The sequence below is a fragment of the Acartia tonsa genome, chromosome 14 (genome assembly GCF_053477335.1).
Source record: "Acartia tonsa isolate MP-2025a chromosome 14, ASM5347733v1, whole genome shotgun sequence".
Taxonomy (NCBI): Eukaryota; Metazoa; Arthropoda; class Copepoda; order Calanoida; family Acartiidae; genus Acartia; species Acartia tonsa.
In genome coordinates this window covers 14,096,103-14,117,898 of record NC_137273.1, presented here as the reverse complement: position 1 = coordinate 14,117,898, position 21,796 = coordinate 14,096,103, and the positions used below count along the sequence as shown (strand labels likewise).

Here is a 21,796-nt window from a genome sequence, read left to right as displayed (position 1 = left end):
CTGTCATCTACAGATTTAGTAATTTTGTTAACTATCATTGTGGATGTACATCAATTTATCGTTGATTGTCTTATCCCTTAGGATCCCTGGTTGCAACTACTCAACAAAATTAATTCTACTCTTGCAAATATAAAAATTAAAATTGCTACTTTCAATTTAATTTCAATCTAAAAACTGATTAGTTTAATATGCGAAAAGGATTTGTTTGATTGTGTGTGTGTGTGTGTTTGTGTGTGTGTGTGTGTGTGTGTGTGTGTGTGTGTGTGTGTGTGTGTGTGTAAGTTAATAATATTATTTTTGCTAATAACAATAATATAACATTATATAATATTATTTACTGTTTAATTTCATAGAATTATCAAATTTCTAAAAATACTGATAATGCAGTTTACTAAAATTCAAAACAAATTTGAAAATTATATTCATACATAGTATAGGTATCATATGAATAGTTCTTTCTAATTTGTCTTCAAAACCGATTAATATCCGATTCCGATTAGAACACCGGCCCTCAGCCATACTGAAAAAATTATGCATAGCATCGTATAACATACAATTTTCTACGAATATTTAAAAAAATATCATAAAATTAATAACAGTAATAATAATAATAATGTTTATTTGGTGCTGCCAGGTACCCCCTAGCTCAGGAGATAGCACATACAATACTCTAAATTGCTGCTATCTATTGACAATTTAGAGTTTACATTATGATGTTTAGTCTCATACAAAAATAATATAATATATACTAAGTTTAATTATTAACTAAATATAAATTGGTGGAAAAAAGGAAAATTTTTTAGGATATGCACCAGGAGCTACAGGAGTACTATCTTGACCAAAATGGGGATAGTGTATTTGATTCCTGGAGCCCCTTTTTAAGGAGGACGAAAAGAAAAAAAAAGAATATAAAACAAATTTTTTTGAGGGAGTGGGGGGGGGTGTTTGATAGAAGAATTTTACTCTCACTTTTAATTTTAGTTATTTATCGCATCGTAATATAAACAACTTTCCGTGGATATTAAAATTAAAAAATATAAGATTAAAACTGGTATTAATGTTCTTATTTTTATTTTAATATTTGTGGAAAATTGTCTGTAATTCGATGCTATGCGGTGATTTTTCAGTATGGCTGAGAACTGGTTCTAATCCAGCGGATATTTATTGGTTTCGAAGCCATACTGGATAAAGTCATCCTTGTTAATTTACCTCATACGCTGCTATCTTTAAAATCTTATTTTTTATACATGTCAGAATATGTCAGGTATGCCTTGGCAAAAAAAAATGTTTCTACAAATCGAAGAAAAAAAATAGTAAATTTCTAACAATACAAAATTTGGTAGGTATATATTAAAATAAAAATCATAAAATCAATACCAGTATTGTTAGCCCGAGCACTACTGGGGCTAGGTCTAACAAAACTGGTTTTAATCTTATAATTTTTAATTTTGATATCCGCGAAACGCTGTTCATAATACGATGCAATAAATAAAATAAATATAACAAAGTTTGCAGTATGAAGTAAACATAATGAAAAAAAGTAAGACTGCATAATTTCTCAGAAAAACATTGCAATATGAATGCGTTTTATTAAGGGATATGGCTAGGAAAAAGTTTAGTTTCACATTAACATCACATGATTCAAATTATTTTATAAAATGTTTCTAATCTTTCCTTTACAGGTAGGGCCTTGGACAGAATGTGAATTAAATTTGTGACCCAAAGTTTTATAAAAAAAAACTATGGTTCCTTTAATAAAGCTTAATTAGTTGGTTTAAAGAAATCGTTACAGAAGGGGAAATTTTGTTAATCATTACTAGGGATTTACATCAATATATCCCTAGTATTCCCTGGAATAATGCAATTTTAAAGCTGGATGTACAGTGTATACACCCTACATTTAAAATCATAATTTTCCTCATATACTAAAATTTTATTCTTAAACAAAGGGCTAGAATTATGTGTTTTAGGAATAAGTTTAGATTTTATCTTTTTAACTTGTCTTACTATCTTTTTAAAAAATCTATCTATCTTGCTATGAAAGATTGGATACACTCCCAATTATGATAAAGAAAATTTCCACTTATGTGGAATAATAGTAGTGGTAGAAAAGTTTAGTTCTAGTTAACATTTATCATAAGGATTTAAGACAACAAATAAGAGATTGGTTTTATAAAACTTTGGGGACAGTATGTTGTCCCCACTTATCTTTGTATCTATCTGAGCATCCTGTAATCGATCTAGGTATATTATAATTATCTACCTAGGTATCTAACTAAAAAAATTTTCCTAGGTATTACTAGGTACCGAATTGAATAAACCATCTAGGTACTATATCATATTTATCTATCTAGGACCTAGGCACCCAATTATAATTATCGATCTAGGTACCTAATTAAATAAACCATCAAGGTATTACTGTTATCTATCTAGGTACCAAAGTATAACGATCTATTTAGGACATGTATTTGATTCTAATAAATTATTATCTAGGTACCTAATAATTTATCTTATTTCAGCCGGAGCTATGCGTGCAATAAACAGCAAGGGAATCGTGCACAGAGATCTCAAACCACAAAATATCCTGCTCTCTCATTCTGGAAGATCAAGGTGAGCTTTTCCTAGTTCCATAGGTTCCAATCTTCGCCATTATCTCTGCTATGTCAGATGCGTGATCCTTTATTTTTGAGACTTATCCCTATTTATTATATTCAACAAGCAAAATATTTAATGAATTTTCCAGTATGGCTTCGAAACCGCTTAGTATCCGCTGGATTAGAACTGGTTCTCAGCCATACTGAAAAATCATGTATAGCATCATATTACAGACAATTATCCACGAACATTAAAATGAAATCTGTCTATAATACGATAACTAACTACTCAACTATTCTAATATTGTAAAAAAACATATTTTTTTATAAATACTTCTATTAGTATTTTTTCTATATAAAAATTATTGCTGAGCTATTTAGTTAAAATTTTGTCCTTGTTTTACTACTTTGAATCAATTATATAATTGTAAGTGTAATATATAACTAGAACGCAGTTGATTACACTCTGAATTAAAAGCATTATATTACGTTTTCATTGAACTTTTTCTTCACAATTAAAATGATAATATATAGGCTATAACTTTCTTCACTGTTAATTGACATTATTTAATTTTTATAATTTTGTTTTTGCTGCGCTTTATATGAACTTTACTGACTTTGTTGATCCTACGTCTTTAGACGAAAATATTAAAACTACTTTTTAATTGCTTCTTACAGCAAAGCATGGAAGACGGCTAAACAAACTAAATTACCAAAACTACTCTTTCTGTAGTGGTTAAAACGTTTGGACACTTAACTTAATGATCCAACCAATTAAAATTCAATAAAAGTCCCTAAAGTTTTTGAGCAAACGAATAAGAAAACGTTATAATAAAACTTTTAGGACTAGTGTAATAAACAGATCAATGTCCCCTCCCTCCCTGACAATATTTCCTTCCTTGCTGACTTTTTGGACCTTCCTCCCTATTCCCTGCATTAGTCTAGAGTCAAGTAAACGTCAATACATTCATGTTGTATTACGCAAACAAACAGCTGTTACGCCACAATTTGCGTAGCAAAGTTATGTACACAGCATAGCTGAATTACAATTATTCTGTCTTTAAATTTTCGGGAAGCATTCTAGTTTTACTGAAACCTTTCTTGCAAAAAAAATACTTCTTAGCCCTTTCGGGGGGGGGGGGGGCACTATTCCTACTATACCTTAACCTAAAAGTAGCACTAAAATACCTAATTTAAAATTCGTTTGCAGTCTATGCCATTGGTGGAAACCGCTCATTTTTTTAAGGGGGGGGGGGGGAAGAAATAATAGTTGTTGTTTTTTTTTGCCTAAAACAACCTTAAAACCTTTCCCTTCGAAGTCCAAGCAGCAAAGTTAGAATTATTATGGCTTCAGAAAATAATGTCTCTTTGTTTTATGAATGGTTAATTAAGTATTGTTGTTTTTGGATGTTATTATCCTTGTTTTACATTATCAATGTTTTTATTTCTTTTAGTTTTTGTAATTATGCCTCACTTGTTCATACTTATAACATCGTAATTTCATTTTTATAATTTTAAAACTTAATAATTACAAAAATATTTGATTTAAGTGCATATTCATTAAATGGCAATGGACTATATATTACACTGGTCCCCAAAGTTTTATGAGCATGGACTCTCCTCGTTGGCTCAAAAAACTATGGACATTTTTATTAAAATATTGATTGGTTGGTCCAAACCACTAGTGTCAAATTTTCTCCACCATTAATTTAACCTACAAAAGGGGTAATTTTGTTAATCAATATAGGAAGTGTATATCAATTTATCGTGCATTGTCTTATCCCTCGATATACCTGGGTCCAAGAGCAAGAAGGGATGTTTCATCAAAAGAAAAGCTGTTTTGTCGTCAACTATTTAGCAATTCTAAAAACTAAAAACAACGACTTTAGAGTTGCTGCGATTTGATCAAAATTTACTTCATAAATTACATCAAATAAAACCTTCTTTTCAATAATTTTTATCAAATATTAAAGTTAACAAATAATATTTTTTTTCTGCTAAGTATTTGATCATTCATATTGGTGTGCATTAATTTCCGCTTATGATTTCAGCATAGTTTTCCAGGGAGGGAGGGGACGTGAGTCCCCAAAGTTTTACAATAACGTTTTCCTATTCAAAACAAAAAGCCAACAACTTTGGAGACTTTGATTGAATTCATTTGGTTGGTCCATTAAGTTAAGTACCAAAACGTTTCTACCACTAATTGTAATCTACTTGAAGGGTAGAAAGAAGGACAAAAGCGAGTGACACGGATCTAAAGTGATAAGACAATGGACACTACCTTATGAAACAACCATTCAAAATTCAATAACAGTCCTCAAAGTTGTTAGGTCAATGAATAAGAAAACGGTATTATAAAACTTTGGGGACTAGTGTAATAAACAGACCATTGTCCCCTTTCTCCTAATGTTTAATACAAAGGAGAATGGGGTAGTATGTGCTATTGTAATAACATGCGACATTAATCATTTGATTATTTTATGACACACGGGCGGAAGTGAATACACACCTTCATATTTTATATGCATTTTCATTTTATTTGCAAATATTGCAGTTTATTAAAAAAAAGTAGTAGCGTAGATACTTACCATGTCATTCTTGTTGGTTTGTCCACCTTTTTCCCTTAGCTTACTTTCCCAGGGATCTAAAGGGATAAGACAATGGCCGACAAATTTAGTAATTTTACCCCTTCTGTAGATTACAATTAGTGGTTGAAACGTTTTGACACTCAACTTAGCGAAAAATCTTCCTTAATCATGATACACAAAATTACACCTCCTCTAAATTAAAGTTTGTTGACACTAAACTTGATGATATAACAAATTAGGATTAAATAGAAGTACCTATTGTTGTTGAGCCAACGAATAAGCTTTTGGGACCATTGTAATAAACAGCACATATTGCATTTGTCCTCATTTTGGATCTCCGCAACCTATGCATATAATATCCCATTGTTTATTTTTCCATTTTTTCTTCACAGATCTGAATTCAAGACTTAAGATTTGATAATTTTTTCATCTGACAACATTTCATAAATTATTTAGTTTTAATCATTTTAAATCCTTTAAATCCAATATTAATTGCTGTAACTAGTTTTTTTACTATCAAGATTTATCTAGAAGATCTTAAGTGATAAGACAATGGACAATAAATTGATGTACATTGTACACATCCACAATGATGTTGAAACTGAGGGTGATATTATTATTTATAGTCCAATGTCCCTTCCCTCCCCGATTAATCCATGATTTACTTTTTCTTATTTTATAAATGTACATCCCCAATGTTAATACAGAAAATTATCCCTTCTGTAGAATACAATAAGTGATTGAAACTTTTGCACTTTCAGCTTAATACACCAACCAATCAATATTCAAAAGTCCCCAAAGTTTTACTATAAAAATTGGGGTTCTAGTGGAATAAACAGCCCATTCTCCAATTTATCTCTGCATAAAATCCCCCAAATCAACAATGAAAGCCTAACTGATGTTTTTTTTATCTTCAGAAACCCGCTACCGTCAGAAATTCACCTGAAGATTGCTGACTTTGGGTTTGCCAGATTCTTGCAGGATGGAACTATGGCAGCTACACTCTGTGGGTCACCCATGTACATGGTAAGATTTCATATATTTTCACATGGATGTTGCACCAGATTATAATGTACTCAAATAAAGTAATACTTCTAGCTGGCTAAAATAACGATACCTTCCATCAACACCCTTTACCCATCCCCTACCCTCCTACTGGCTGAACGAACTGACCAATAAATGAGGTCCATGTTAGCAACCTAAAATGACGACATATTTTCTCCATCCAATATATCTACATATTTTCTATATCCACTAAGAATGGTAAGATTGTTATGTCATGCTTTTAAGTAACAGGATGTTTGTTTGACTGTCTAGGTATTTACTTTTATTTTTAAGATTTCTTATTCTTGTTCCAAATCAATACATTTACACTTATATATACTATATAGCTTATTGTTTTTCATTCCTATTTTAGGTCCTCGAGGTTTTAGTCATTGCATTATGATGCAAATGTTACACTAACCTCTAGCTGATTTTCAAAACTGTAAAAGTTTAAAGGTACCCCGGGGGCTTACAGGCGGCTGTCGCGAGGCTGCTAAGCCTACTTTATATAATTGATTTATATCTCATTCCTATACAATTATTTTAGGCCCCTGAGGTGATAATGTCGTTGCAATATGATGGGAAGGCAGATCTGTGGTCACTCGGCACAATCGTCTTCCAATGTCTCACTGGAAAGGCGCCATTCCAGGTAAGAGAGAAAGGGTTGTAGATCAGGGAGGGAGGGGACATTGGGCTGTTTATTACACTAGTCAACAAAGTTTTCTTTTTTGTTGGCTTGACAACTTTGGGCACTTTTATTAAATTGGTTCATGAAATTATGTGTATAAAACACTAATAAATTATAATCTACAGAAAGGTAATTTTGTGTATCATCTTTGGGGATTTACATTGTACATCAATTTATCGGCCATTGTCTTATCCCTTTTGGTTGAAGATTGGTTTAATCCTCTCCTTCACTAAAAAATGTAAAGATATTTGTGGTTTTTTAAGTTACAATTACACAAGATTTAACTAACACAGAAAATCTTTTAAAATATTAGTTTCTGAGGAAAAATGTTTAATTTCTCTTTTGAAAACTATATGGAAAAAATTATAGCTGTATAAAGTAGTAATACTTTTTGGTCTTAAGCTTAAAATTTCGATAACTATGGAGCTGATTGAGATGTCTCTTGTAGGGAAGCCTCACATAGGCGCTGGGATTGTTTTAGGCTGGTTTTAGGCTATTTTTCTGCATCTTTTTATTCCATTTGAATACTGAGTCCTTAGATGCTATGTTTCTAGCCGCTAGTTGTTTTATGATTAAACATAAAAAAATAGGTAAATTACATCTGCATATAAAATAGATGTTTTTTTGATAATCTAAGAAAAACAAAACTAATAAGATCACAAAAAACATGATATTATTTTTTCACAATAACAAATATAATTAGAAATATTTCTATATAAAAGTTTGTTATTAAAGAAGTTATTTATAAAGCGTAGCTACTATATAATGAGAGTATGTCCGTCCGTATGTACGTCTATATGTATAGCTGTAAAGATTTTACTCTATAATACTTAACGGGACTGTTTATTACACTAGTCTCAAAAGTTTATAATAACTTTTTCATATTCGATGGCTAAACAACTTTTTGGGGACTTTTTCAAATTTTAATTGGTTGGATTATTTTCAACCACTAATTGTAATCAAAAGAAGGGGTAATTTTGTATATCATCATTGGGGATGAACATCAACTTATCGGCTTTTGTCTTATCCCTTTAACACTGAATTGTAGTAAACTTTAAAGAAAATGTCCTTAGAGATAATGTAGAATCTTTGCATCATCGTTTCTCTTCCTTGCCAACAAATTGGGGGGACCGTTCATTAAACATCTTAATAAAAAGTTTTAAAAATTTAAGCTGTTTATAGAGCCTATAAAAAATGACGTCACACAATACAAATGACCAATGGAAGGACTAAATTACCATTAGCATGCAAGTATACATTTTTATTGACTAATGGTAGGCCAGTATGACGTCATTTTTTAAAGGTTATGATTATAAAATGCTTCTAAAAATAATGTAATTTAAATAAAGACAATAACAGTAAGTCTAGATTATTATAATCAAGCTGTACTAATAAAAATACAGCATTGAATAATTTTGATATAAGGGAATGGACATTGGGCTGTTTATTACACTAGTCTTTATAATAACGTTTTCTTATTCGTTGTATTACAACTTTGGGGATGATTTAAACACTAAAGGTAATCTACATAAGGGATAATCATTGGGTATGTACATCAATTTATAGGCCATTGTCTTATCCCTTTAGATCTTTAATTTTACCAAAATATTTTAATGATGGCCTTTCATGAAGATAGCCTAAATTTCCCGTCATGCAATATCTCTATGATGGCAATTTCTATAGTCGTACAGTCACAGTAATGACATCACAGTTTGGAGTCTAGCTTGTATAGAAACTATACTGTGAATTACAACATGTAAAAATTATAGGAACCAAATTGCAATATCTCTAGCCCGCATTTTTACCTCAAAATTTTATTTCACGTGCAAAAATCAGGAATTTAGGGCTTTGCGCATTTTCGAGGAAAAATTAATTTTTAAAAATTGTCTTAATGGTCGAGAAAAAGATTAGTAAGGTTTGTTTGTTTGAGGCTTAAGATCTTCATAATGTCTTGGGTTGGTTTTAGACTATTTTCTTGACCTCTCCTTTCATGAATTTGGAAGGAACAAACTAACGTTGTAGTAATAATTTGTGTTTTTTGTCTTATTATAGGTAATAAAAGACCTCTATCGAAAACAGCTGTCTCTAAAAAGCATTTAAATCTTTAATTTTCATTGCCAATCCCTTTAACTTTTGTATACAATATACTTCCAAGGATTCCTCAAATGAAAACGAAATTTTCAATCAAACAAAAATTCTTCTATCAATTTATTTGAATTCCTCTCTGTTCACTTTGTACTTACTTCAGGGGTTTAAGGGATAAGACATTTGTATTAATGTCCACCCCCAATTGTGGTAAACAAAATTATCCCTTTTGTAAATTAAATTAAAATTTTCGGGTGAAAAGTTTGGGCACTGAAAGTTTGTACGATCAAATCAAATCAAGTACCCAAAGTATTTAAGCCTATATAAAGAGAGATTTTATATGTACCAGTATTATTTACAGTCTTATGCCCCTCCCTTCCTGACTTCCTGTTCATATTTGAAAAGAAAGGACAAAGTAACCGAAATTAAATATTAAAATTCATTGAAATAATTTGAAAAGCTCATCTACTTTTTATATTTGAACATTATACTTTTATTTCAGGCTCCAACCCCGCAAGCGTTGAAGCAGTTCTACGAGAAAAATTGTCGGCTGTCGCCACGTCTGCCCCCCACCACCTCCCCAGAACTGGCGCATCTTCTCAATAATCTGTTGAAACGGGACGCCCAAGCTAGAATTGATTTCGAAGATTTTTTCAATCATCCTTTCCTACAAGTAAGCTTTAAATTTCTCCCATAAACAAAAAAAATCTGAAATTCATAATCTTGAATGATTTTGATGGTAAAAGGGGTTGTAAATTAATTAAACGTGCATAGCCTCTTACTGTCTTCTTTTACCTCGTTTACTTTCATTGCTTATTACCAGGATCATTTCAAGACTGGCAGTGGCCAGGATTATGCATAAGCTGCCGGCAACTAGGAATTTTAAGTATTAGTAGCTCGAGAAAGTTTTCTTGTAAGTTATGCTAGATCCAGAAACCTTGTAGTAATCCCAGAAACTAGGAAGCATTCGTCACCAGCAATATTTTACAATAAACTTCACTTAACCCCTTTCAGTTCATTTATCATTTGGTTCTAGGAAACTCCTGCAATTCCTTCAGCCGGCAGCAGCCCACAATCAAGCGCCGCCGACTCTAATCCGTCAGCCGCGGCGGCTGCAGTCAACATACCTACACGTCAACCAAAGAGCAGTGATGTCGGCGGCGGAGGAAGTATACCCGGGGTACTGCCACCCTCCCCTCATGTTGGGGTTATTCCCACCTCCTCATCTCCCCAGGTTAGATAATGATTTGTATTCTTTAAACAGGGATCTTAACAATATATTTAAGAACACCCCTAATTATGATAAACAAATTTACCTTTTATAGATAAAGATTATTGTTTATGAAGTTTGGACACCTTAAGTTTGAACTAAAGAAGTTTTTGAGACTAAAAACATTTTTGGTACCAGTATAATTTATAGTCTACCTGGTTTAAATAGATTATTGGTTACGGTCATCTGTACCATTTCTCCTTTTCTGTGTTAAGTCCTTACCTTAGTTCGTTGAAAGAGAACTGACTAGAGAGCAGAGTTATTGACAGAAATGCAGACACGAAGACAAAATAACTTGAAAGGTTTCGTGATTTTAAACCGACAATTATTGATTTTTTGTTGTAAATTTCTCTTACGAAGTGACCTCATTTAAATATTGAATACAATGCTATATTCTTTTTAAAAATTATGATGTCAGCTTTTTATTTATCCTATTATTAAAATTTCTCTATGAACAATAAATAAAATCAGCATTTTCTTTTATTTCAATATCTAAAGATTTTATTTTTTTTACTATTTATTTATTTTTAGTCAAACTTATGACATTATGAATACAGTCTTGTTTTGGAATAGTAATAGCAATAAAAAATATAGAAATTACAGCTTTGGGATAGAAAAGGGATAATGGAGATGTGATTGTAAGGCTTGGCTTAAGGAGCGCATATGCCACGTCTAGCTATAAAAGACGCGGCACTGGTTCAAATCAATCAATCAACTGTCTTCTATAAACATTGTGGAACAGGGTAGACAACGATTTATTAATATTTTTTTTTATTTTCAGCGGTGCAAAATGGAGACAAGTGATATCTCCAGCCCTGGAGACAAACCTGGATCTGGTAATAATCAACAGGATAACCCCAGCAGTAGTCCAGAACAGGTAAACACAGATAGATAGACAGATACATATATTGAGAGAAAAAGGGACAGTCAAATAGATATATATGGAACTAACCTGGAACTGGATACAATAATAGCAATAATAGCATTAGTCCAGAACAGGTAAACACAGATAGACAGACAGATAAATAGACATAGATACAGAAGGACAGTAGGCAGACAAACCTGGTTCTGGAACTAATCAACAGGATAACTCCAGCAAAGATAGTCAGATAGAGGCCCATCCTAAAGGTATTGTACAATGTACATACTGATTTATATGGTTTATAGATAGAGTTAGACAGACAGACAGACTAAGAAACAAATTGAAAAACAGTTGTTAAATAATTAAGGTAAATAATTTGTATATAAAGATTTATTTTTTTTTTATTTTTATAGGAATTGGACTACGTTGTTGTCCCCAACTCATTGGTTGGCGACTGTGCACGCAACAAGAACCCCGTCTCCAGTGCCCTGCGGGGCTCCGGAGCCCCTGGATCAGGTCTGCAGGCAGGCGGCCACAGGACAGGCCGTCCTGTCTCCCTGCCTGTCCATGGCAGCAGCCTGGCAGCCAGCAGTGAGCCTATTCCTGTGCCCACACAGAGGGCGGCCTATCAGGCCATACAGAATTCTCTTATTTCATCCAGGTATGGTTAGATAATTATCGCATCAGTGTAATAAACAGCCTAATGTCCCTTCCCTCCTGATCTGAATTGCATGCGATGTAGTACAAGTTTTTTATTTGATTGCCACAATAAACATTTTAACAATAAGTAAAATCCCATGTTTCTATACTGTGCCACACTTACCTTTGGATACCAGTAAATTTTACAAAGCAATTCCTCACCCTCCAATATATTTTCATTGAATCGCTATATTTAGTATTATATTTTGTTTGTAAGTTAGGGGGGGGGGGGGTCAATGGCATATTAAAGGATTTTAAATAACATCGCGTGACAGTTTAATATGATATATGCAAATCAATACCTGATATTTCTATGTAAAATGTCAGGGATATAAAGGGATAAGATAATGGCTGATCAATTAATGTACATCCTAAATTATGATGCACAAAATTACTCCTCTTTAGATTACAATTAGTGGTTGATACGTTTGGACAGTGGACTTATTGAACCAACCAATCAAAATTCAAAGTTGTTAGGCCCACGTATAAGAAAACGTTTTATAAAACTTTTGAGACTAGTGTAATAAACAGCCCAATGTCCCCTCCCTCCCTGGTGAAATGCATTTAATAATGATTAATTACTAGAATACCTATCTATTCATCTTAACTAATTATTAATCTTTCACTGGCTTTAAACACTTTAATATTTAGAAGAATTTTTATGAATATTTCCAGGGATCTCAGGGGATAAGACAATTGATGATAAATAGCCGTTTCCAATAATGATAAACAAAATTAGCACTTCTATAGATTAATATTATTGGTTGAAAAGTTTGAACACTGCTAATATGGAAACAACCTATCAATATTCAAGTACCCAAAGTTGTTTAGCCAACGAAAAAATGTACTCGTGTATTTTCCCCTCCCTTCCTTAAAGCCTAATTAATTCTAATAAAAAAATTTCTGATAATTTCTAATTTCAGGACCCAAACGGATGAGAAAATCTCTGTGTCGGCCATGTCCGGGGTGAGTTCTGCTAGCGGCGGCTCTATGCTGGGGCCGCTGCCAGAGGAAGACGACAATAACGGCTGTGGCCAGGTGGCCGCTCAGTCGCCGCCAGTCCTTCGGCGCACCCGCACTTCTTCATTCTCCTCTAGGTAGATAGGGGTTTTTAGTATTACAAGATAAAACTTTGACCAGATGTAGTGCAGCAACATCGAGATAAAAATATTTTTTATTAAAATATAAAATATGATACATTGAAAATCTAGTAGAATTAAAAATATCATAAATGAACTTAGAATTGTCGATAAATTGATGTACTCCCCCAATGGTTATAAACAAATTACCCATTCTGTAGAATAATATTATTAGTCGAAAAGATTTATAATTCTATTTCTTATTATGTATAAATCTCCCCAAAGTTTTTAAACCAACGAATTGAAGAATTTGTCTTTTAACAACTTTGGGTACCAGAATTCTAATGTGTAATAATTTTTCAGTCCTGTGTCCTCCCCGCGGTCCCCCAACAAGCAGTTCTCCTCCAGCAACAAATCCCGCCGCGTGTCCGCCCCTCCCACAGCCGCGCCCGCAGCTAGCGCCCTGCACGGACAATCAGCCGCAGTCGGGGGTGGTGGAAACGCGGCCGCGGTCCACCAGCTGCAGCAGCCAGATATTATCTCCATGTCTCCACCTCAGGTGTGTTATTTTATTTCCAGTATGGCTTAGAAACTGTTTGATATCCGCTGGATTATATCCGGTTCTAAGCCATACGGAAAAATCATGTATCTTTATCGTATTATATCCCTCAACTTTTATGATAAAAAATTTGGCATTAAAATCTCTGAAATTGTATTTTCTTTCCTAATTGAGTTGGATTGTGTATGGGAATGATCAAGCGTTAAAATTATGTAACAAATGCAATACCAATTTATTTGATTTAGGTACAATTCACCATGGGTACCCCGCCAGTACCGCACCGTCGCCGCACCTCCAGCGGTTCTTCTGCCGGCAGCGGCACATTCGGCACCTCACCTCCCGCCAGTTCCAACCCGTGGACCGTGTCGCCGCCACCTGGCGGGCGTTCAGTGCCGTGGCCCGTGGTCTCACCCCGCAGCTCCCCGTTGCGCCACAGCCGCTCCGGCCGCTTTACGCCACCATCTCTCCCGCCAATTCTCGGCTCTCCCAACCAGTGGGGCGTCCAGGTAAACTTTTTATTTGTTTAGTACTTCAGGTTAAGACAATCATGATCATTGATCATGATAAACAAAATTTCCCCTTTAATTTCTAAAAAATATAAACTTCCCTTTTCCTAATTTATTTGGAGTGTTCTCTATTGTGTGGAAAAGAGTAGTTGTAGATTTGGTTTCTCTAATTCTTAAATTTTATTACATAGGGAGCAGCAGCTTCTGTGCCTACAACATTAGCCGCCGCCGAGGACAACAACAATTCAGGATTCCGGCGGATCCCGCCCTCCAGCGGGGCCCAGGACATGCCTGTTGTCCCCTCCACCGCCGCCAGCCGCAACACAGTCGTTCTCAACTATTCCCCGAGCAACACAAGCAATGCCGGCGGATTTTCGCCAAGTTTGGTCGGCTCCCGCCGTCCCTCCAGCTCACTGCTGGGTGGAGGCGGTGCGGATATGAACAATAAGGAGAACCAGTGCCCCCAGCCGCCGCCTGACCTCTCTGAGGAGACACTCTTGGCTCCAGAGCACAATCAGGTGTTGTCCAAGCTGCGCTTCATCCACGTCCTTGTTGACACGATAATTGGAGTGGCGCGCAGCAAGGCCGCTCCCCTGGCAGGGCTCACTGATTCTACCACCCGCCCCGCACAGGTTCCTGTGTCCACCAGTGAAGGTAAGCTTTCCTGAAAAGTTGATATTTGTAATATATTTAAGTTTGAAATCGTTAGGACGATTATAACATGCCAAAACGATAAGAGCTGACTGTTACGCACGAACGAACAGGCCCTAATTATAGAAAAGCTACACTTTTAAATATTATGATTATTATGACCATAAAAGAAAAAGAACAGTAAAATGTTGAATAGTAATATTAATAAGAGAAGTTTATTTGCAAGCAAAAATGTTGTTTTAAAATTATTTCTTAAGTTTTTAATTTTGAAATCTGTTTTTAGGATGCCAAGGAGAAAACCCTCTGGACCGACGGCTGCAGCAGCTTCTGTTGTACATCCGCTGCCTCCAGCTGCTCAGTCAGACCCTAGAGTTTGCCAGGACTGAGCTGAGATCAAAGAGGCTAAAACCATCCACCACAGTCAAGAATACTTTGGGTAAGATTATAGTTTTTTTTAATGTTTTCTAGGTTTCGTGATTCTTTCCCCATAAAATCTTTAACAAGTTGGATCTACTCTTTAAATAGGGCATGTCCGCCCGTTTCGGAAAAGTGGGAGAGAGGTGAAATTTCAAAGAAATTATACTTGTAACCAAAGTTTTATGGAAAATCTTTACTCATTCGTTAACTATAAAACTTTGGGTTCTATTATTATACTTTGAGTACACAAACTAGCATTATTCATACTTTCCCATCGCTAATTTTTATCTACATAAGGAAAAATTATGTAAATGGACTTTTGTTCATTGTCTTATCCCTGTTGAATATCTTATTTCTATTTTTTTTTAAATATTTTTACGCACAAATCCCAAAAAGTTGGTAACCCTTGTTTTGTCAGCTGATTTATTTTTGGCGGGACAAAAACCTTATTTTGGCGCGCAAATTTCAAAAGTGTTTCTATTTCAGCCACCATGAACGAGAGATATCGTCACTGTCTATCCATGTCTAAGATGTTGAATGCAGAAAATATTCTGACAGAATGTGGTATTGATCCCAACGATACAACCCTGACTGCTGACAGGTAAATAGCCTTAAACCTGCCCCTTACCTTTAATACCTTAAACATTTTTACGGGATCTTAAACTACAATTACACAAGAAGTTCTGATGCTTAATAGATTAACTTGTTTATAAGATAGCCAGCTACAAGTTAGCCAGATAGATAATTAGGTATCTATTCTAGAAATGGATGTAATATATACGTGGATATTACGACAGGGAAAATCGTTTTGTCAAATTAGGTTGCAATTTTCCCTCGCATTTATTAGTCGGGCCGATTATCCAGTAGGAGGGGAGGGGATGGGGGAGATCGTTATGTTAGGCCACTGCAGAATTCACTTAAATGAACTACATGAAAATCTGGTGTAAGATCCAAGTATTAATAAATCTATTATTTCAGACTGCTGTACAACCACGCCATCGAGCAGTGCCAGAGCGCGGCGCTGGACGAGTTATTTAACAATCCCGGTGAATGTGTGCAGAGATATCAGGCGGCTCATGTCCTCCTGCACGCCCTCCAGTTCCAGACAAGCTCAGAGGTTAGTATACCTTCCCATTAGAGTAAGACACTAGAGGGAGGAGGGGTTAAATATCTATGTCCCCATCCCTAGGATCTTGTACCGACTCTTAATCGGGTCTTTCGAAATCAACCAATAGTATCGGGAATATTAAAAAACACTTATCTTAACCCCCTCAAAAAAACCTTTTTTAATTTCTTGAAAATTGTTTTTCTTTCTAGGAGGACAAAGCAACTTTGAACAGGTACAAGGAGGCTGTGGAGAAGAGGCTGCACATACTTGAGGAGGGCGGACATGTCTTTGCCTATGAGACCATTGTCAACTAGATGTTTTTCATCCTCCATACATCCATCATCATGCAATCATACAGCAAGAAGTGTGTCTCAACTTTATATATGAATACAGCTTGATACATGCCTGAGAACACACAAGAGTCAACCCAGCCCCAGATATTTATTTCATATTTATACATCAGAAAAATAAACATCCATCTATGATTGTATATCATCCCTCTACATACAAGAATACCATCATTTAGTGCAATTTTCATAAGTCAAAAGAATTAGAAATTTTGACTTTTTCCACCATCTTACAATTTGCATAATTTTTATGCTTTGAATGCTAATGGTAAAGAAAATTAGTTTAATTCTGTTTTATGTATAGTATAATACTAATCTTTTCCTTTTAGGTTAATTAGTAAGTCATATATTATAGAATATACTATATCATAATATTAAACTAGAAAAACAAATTTTACTAAAAGCCATTGATTTTAAAGTTTTATGTAGTCTAATAAGAAAACTTTATGCACCTAGAGCGTACAGTTAAAATTTACACAAAATACTCATTTTCTTTTTTATCATAATATAATTAAGAGCCAGAGAAAGCATTTTAGCACATTATTTCGAGTTTGGCCTCAAAACCGATTGATATTCGCTGGATTAGAACCGGTTCTCGGCCATTACATTATTACAGACAATTTTCGACGAATTTTAGAATAAAAATCTTAAAATTTATACCAGTTCTAATAACTGGAGCCTTTGGCCCCACATGGTTAACAAAATAGGTTTCAATCTTAAAATTTTTCAATTTAATATCCGCGAAAAGCTGTCTGTATTCGATGCGACAAATAATTATTCTTTCATTAATAAGGAGATCATGTTTTTTCTTATAAACATTAACATTAAATGGATCTAATATTAAATAATAGATCTAATAAATCGTTTGTGTGTGTGTGTTTGATATACCTATTGATAAAAGATAACCCAAGCACAATATTTAAACTTAATTGTAAGGAAAACGACATTTAATCTTATATACATTTTTTATTGCTTTGAAAACCTTGAACATTATTTGGATCTTAATATTTTTGAATTTGATTATTAAAAGCATGGTTAGATTAAGAGGTTAGTTAGGCTGGGAGGGAGGAGACATAAGGCTGTTTATTGCACTAGTCCCCAAAGTTTTATAATAACAATTCTTATTCGTTAACTTATCAACTTTGGGGACTATTAATTAGTTTTGATTTGTTGGTTCATGAAGTTGAGTGTAATCTACAGAAAGGGTGATTTTGTGCATCATCATTGAAGATGTACCTCAATTAATCGGCCATTGTCTTATCCCTTTAAACCCCCTGCTAGTCAGGTTATTTCAAGTAGGAAAACAAAAATATGCTCAACGGTTTTTCAAAAGCTAACTTTAATTTAATTTTGTTAGAAATTAAGGATTTTTGTACTTTGCAGTACATCAATGTGTGTATATATTAAATTTGGTGTGAATAATATTGAACCCTGGAGATGTGAGTGAACTTAGTGAGTGTAAAAATGTGTGTAAATACTATTTTACCTTTTATAATTGTCTAATTTTACCTACTAACTAATAAGTTTCAAAAATAAAAAAAATGTTTGAAAAATTGTGTGTTAAATTAGAAGTGTTTATAAAACTTCTCATTGCGTGTATATATAGAATATTTTTAATTAAAATAATAAAATTTGATGAAAAATATAAAAATATTACCATAAGATTCTTTCATTTACCAAAACAGAAATATTTGGTTTACAAATTTTGATTTAAAACCTGCTCCTTGGTTTACAAGCTAATTGTAATGTAATTTGGACCAAAAAAATTTATATAAAGATAACATTTATGTAACTCAGTATGGTGAACATTAGTTCTAGTCCTAAATTTTCGGCCATTCATTTGAAAATCATCACAAAAAATTTTCACACTAAAAGGGAGTCAACACTTTCAAATTTTTGCCAGGTTAATTTGGAGTTTTGCCTGACTGAAAATTCCATTTAACCCCAGAAAATCATTTTTAAAGATCCCTTGTTGCATCTATGTAGGATTAATTTTAGCCATCTTGTACTTTTTGATGTACTAACAGTACATGTACTTGTATATATTTAGAAGTACAAACTTTGGCATATTGTATATTCTATTAGCAAATTGTTCAGTGGAAACTTATTGTACAATTTTATACCAAAAACATAAAATACACAAAATAAGATTAGTTTTTTTATCATTTTTCTTATTTGATAATTACTTTTAGAGATAAATGGAATTTTTATTTTGTGTGTGTCATGTTTTTTTCATAAACTACATTTTTGGGGATATCATTTTTCAAAGAAAATTTCACATATTTCATTTTTGGCAATTTTTTACACTTACAAAAATATCCCCAAATTAAATTTTTGTGTTTTTTATGTAAATAAAGTACACTTATTCATTCTTGATATTTAGCCGCAATTAAAATTCATTCTTTCATTGTTTCTTTGTTTGTTTTTTATATTATTTTCTTCATTATGTTGTAGTATAATATAGAGTTCCTTATAGTACATCAAGGTACAGTAGTAATATTGTACTTTTTTGTACTTTTGGACACTTGAAATTTTTCTTTCTTTTCTCCTATGTTATTCATTCTGTTGTCTTTGTTAATCATTGTTAATCTTAGTGCTATATATGTTTGTATACTGTATAGTCATAGTAATCTTTTGTGTATAAAATTATGTAAACTTATTACTGTACTTTTTTCTTCAGTTATAACATTATTGTACAGTTCAGTTTTTAATGAAAAATAACCTATATAAAAATTAAGAAATTTTAAGCTACAGGTAAACTGTTGATACTTTTTGTCATTTTCATAATTTTACGCGCCAAAACTTTGGAAATTTGCGCGCCAAAATTACATTTTTCCCGCCAAAAATATAAACAGTTGACAAAACAAGGGTTACCAACTTTTTAGGATTTGTGCCTAAACAATTTTTTATACAGGGTGTCTTATTAAAAAATTAAAAGGGCTTTTAAGTGATTTCATAATTTCCAACAGACTACCAAAGCTTGAAAACACAATATAAATAAATGTGAACTGAGATGATAAGCGATATGTCTTTCTAGAAATTGTATTCATTTTTTTTTCAATTCATATTATTATTATTATATCTTCGCTATTTTATGTAGTAGATCAGAAATTATGTACTATTATTATTACAAAAACAGTGTATTTTTAGTTTTGATCAACCTACTATATATAATAATCTTATTACTATTGTACAGCAATTTCTTATAAATAATAACAATAAGAAAATATAACCACAGGGTGACCCATATAAAAGATATTGTTGCCTAAACAAATTTTACACACCACGTTTTTGTGTGGCCACCCTGTGTATATATTTAGTCTGAGGTGTGGACCCAACTATTCATTCTTTCTATGTTACTATTACTAACTCTATTTAAGAGCTTTAATATATCACAAAAATCAAAATAAAAATTGTAAAATTCTCTTGGTTTTTTTCATTTTAGTGTAGCTACTGCTTAATTTACTTTGTCCGTTAGTCTGCCAGTATGGAGTTGATTTTAAGTGATCAACTAGTGAAGTTAGGGGCTGATCCGCGTGCAATGGAATGCGATTCTCTAACACCTAATAATGTTAGAATAAGTAACAGCAAACCCATTGATTGCAAAACCTTTTTCTTGACATATTATCTGTGTATGAAAATAAGTTGCACCTGTTAATGGGCCAAGGCATTCCCCTTCTCTCATTTTTAGTGTCACATGTCTGACATAGAAGTAGTAGGATCCATTTTAAACGGCTCTAGTAAGAGGTCTGAAACATTTTAAGTGAAATGAAACATAAAATATAGATGTATATACAGACAACTACCTCCCTTCCTTTTGCAAAGACCTCTTTCGTGTGCTTCTAAATTATTTTCTGCTACTTGGCTGTGTTAATATAAGCGACACGATTGGTTGATTTTCAATGGCCCAGTAGAAAGGTTGCGATGGGGAGATACAGTTATTTAACCCTTTCTCCCTCTAGTGTTTTACTCTAATGATTCATGTAACGCCCCACAAAATTATTTTACTCCAGTTGACATTATTTTCTACTAGCGGTTGCTATCACCTAAGGACTCTCCTTTCAAAGAAAGAAAATGTCTATAATCTATCCGAAAAGTACATAATCGATCCACTGGTTATCGAGATCTTAATGGTTGACTAGCGGTATTATACACCTTAAAAATAAATTGGAAATATGGTATTCTCATGACATGTATAAGGTAATAGCTGGTTCTCATTTTTATTATTGTACATACCTTTCATAAAGACCTGTTGTGAAACTTTAACAAATCCTTAAAGTTTATAAATTTAGTTTTGACTCCTTTTATTTTTGTTTCTCATCGTAGCTTTGATTTATTATCAATTGAAAAAATAAGCTTCTTAAAAGATTACATTTGAAAACAATACAACACCTTGCGGATAAAAACTGAACTAAATAATCAAAATGCTTAGATTCATTTTGATTTTATAATTATGATCATTATATTTTTGTTAGAATCACCACAATTATCTCAAACTTTGCATTATGATTCTTGTAGCAATTAGGTACAAATAAAAACTCTGTAATTATTGGTAGTAAGTCAAAATGTCCAATGTCAATATAATGCATAAAAATGTATTAAGCTATTTCATAATTATACTAAAAGTTGCTTCAATAAATGAGAATAAAAATGAGGGAAAGATGTCAAACTCTGTATTTTTTCCTATGCAGATATAAAATGCTGCGTTGAATTATCATTCTAAATTTACCCTTTTTTTTGTACAGGGATTTCAGGGCCACTTTTATTTGCTTGATTTTTTTTTTGTTTTTGCTATTGCCTAAGCTGTGCTGTCTTTTTTTTCACCTGTCTATTTTCGGTACCTTTTTTTATATAGTTTATATTTGTTCTTACTTTTGTATATTACCAACAGGATCATCTGTTCTTTTGAAGCATTAATATTTATCAATTTAAAGCATATTTTCTCGCCTGTGGTTGTTATTTTAATTAGCAAAGCTACTCTATTTGAAATGTCCGTCTGTTGGTATGCTTGAAACATTTTGGGGAAACGTGATTTTCACGGCTCTTATAAATGATAGAAGACTGAAACTTCTTGTCGACATTCCCATTAATATAAAGCATAATTAAGTATTAAACATCTATGTCAGTTGGACTGCTTTAAGTTAGGTTTTTAGTTACTTTTCGATTTTTAACATACATATTTCTCCATATCTTTGGAGTTTATGGTCCGATTTTCAAATTTTTTTTTAAAAATGCGGTCGGACTGCCTCTGGGAGTTTTTTTTATGGCAATTTTTATATTTCATGAAAGCTAGACAATT

General features: G+C 33.1%; 2 protein-coding genes across 6 annotated transcripts in view; one reads left to right on the top strand and one right to left on the bottom strand.

Moving 5' to 3' along the window:
• Positions 1-17,785, bottom strand: part of LOC145306517 (uncharacterized) — a 195,048-nt gene extending 177,263 nt beyond the window's left edge. Inside the window, exon 1 of the mRNA XM_080148663.1 lies at positions 17,782-17,785. The gene's annotated coding sequence lies outside the window, so the exon portion shown is untranslated. The remainder of the gene's footprint in view (positions 1-17,781) is intronic.
• Atg1 (serine/threonine-protein kinase unc-51-like protein Atg1) overlaps positions 1-19,921 on the top strand; it is a 127,307-nt gene extending 107,386 nt beyond the window's left edge. For 2 of the 5 annotated variants that reach the window (XM_080148657.1, XM_080148658.1), the window contains 15 exons: positions 2,520-2,610; positions 6,100-6,208; positions 6,774-6,875; positions 9,502-9,672; positions 10,036-10,233; positions 11,051-11,146; positions 11,545-11,792; positions 12,754-12,927; positions 13,273-13,468; positions 13,714-13,974; positions 14,166-14,628; positions 14,909-15,061; positions 15,529-15,643; positions 16,021-16,159; positions 16,360-19,921. In XM_080148657.1, the coding sequence (XP_080004783.1) occupies positions 2,520-2,610; positions 6,100-6,208; positions 6,774-6,875; positions 9,502-9,672; positions 10,036-10,233; positions 11,051-11,146; positions 11,545-11,792; positions 12,754-12,927; positions 13,273-13,468; positions 13,714-13,974; positions 14,166-14,628; positions 14,909-15,061; positions 15,529-15,643; positions 16,021-16,159; positions 16,360-16,464 (2,621 nt within the window). In that variant the 3' untranslated portion in view covers positions 16,465-19,921. The remainder of the gene's footprint in view (positions 1-2,519; positions 2,611-6,099; positions 6,209-6,773; positions 6,876-9,501; positions 9,673-10,035; positions 10,234-11,050; positions 11,147-11,544; positions 11,793-12,753; positions 12,928-13,272; positions 13,469-13,713; positions 13,975-14,165; positions 14,629-14,908; positions 15,062-15,528; positions 15,644-16,020; positions 16,160-16,359) is intronic. The other 3 variants (XR_013875050.1, XR_013875049.1, XR_013875051.1) reach the window with 3 other exon arrangements.
• Positions 19,922-21,796: the final 1,875 nt, after the last annotated feature.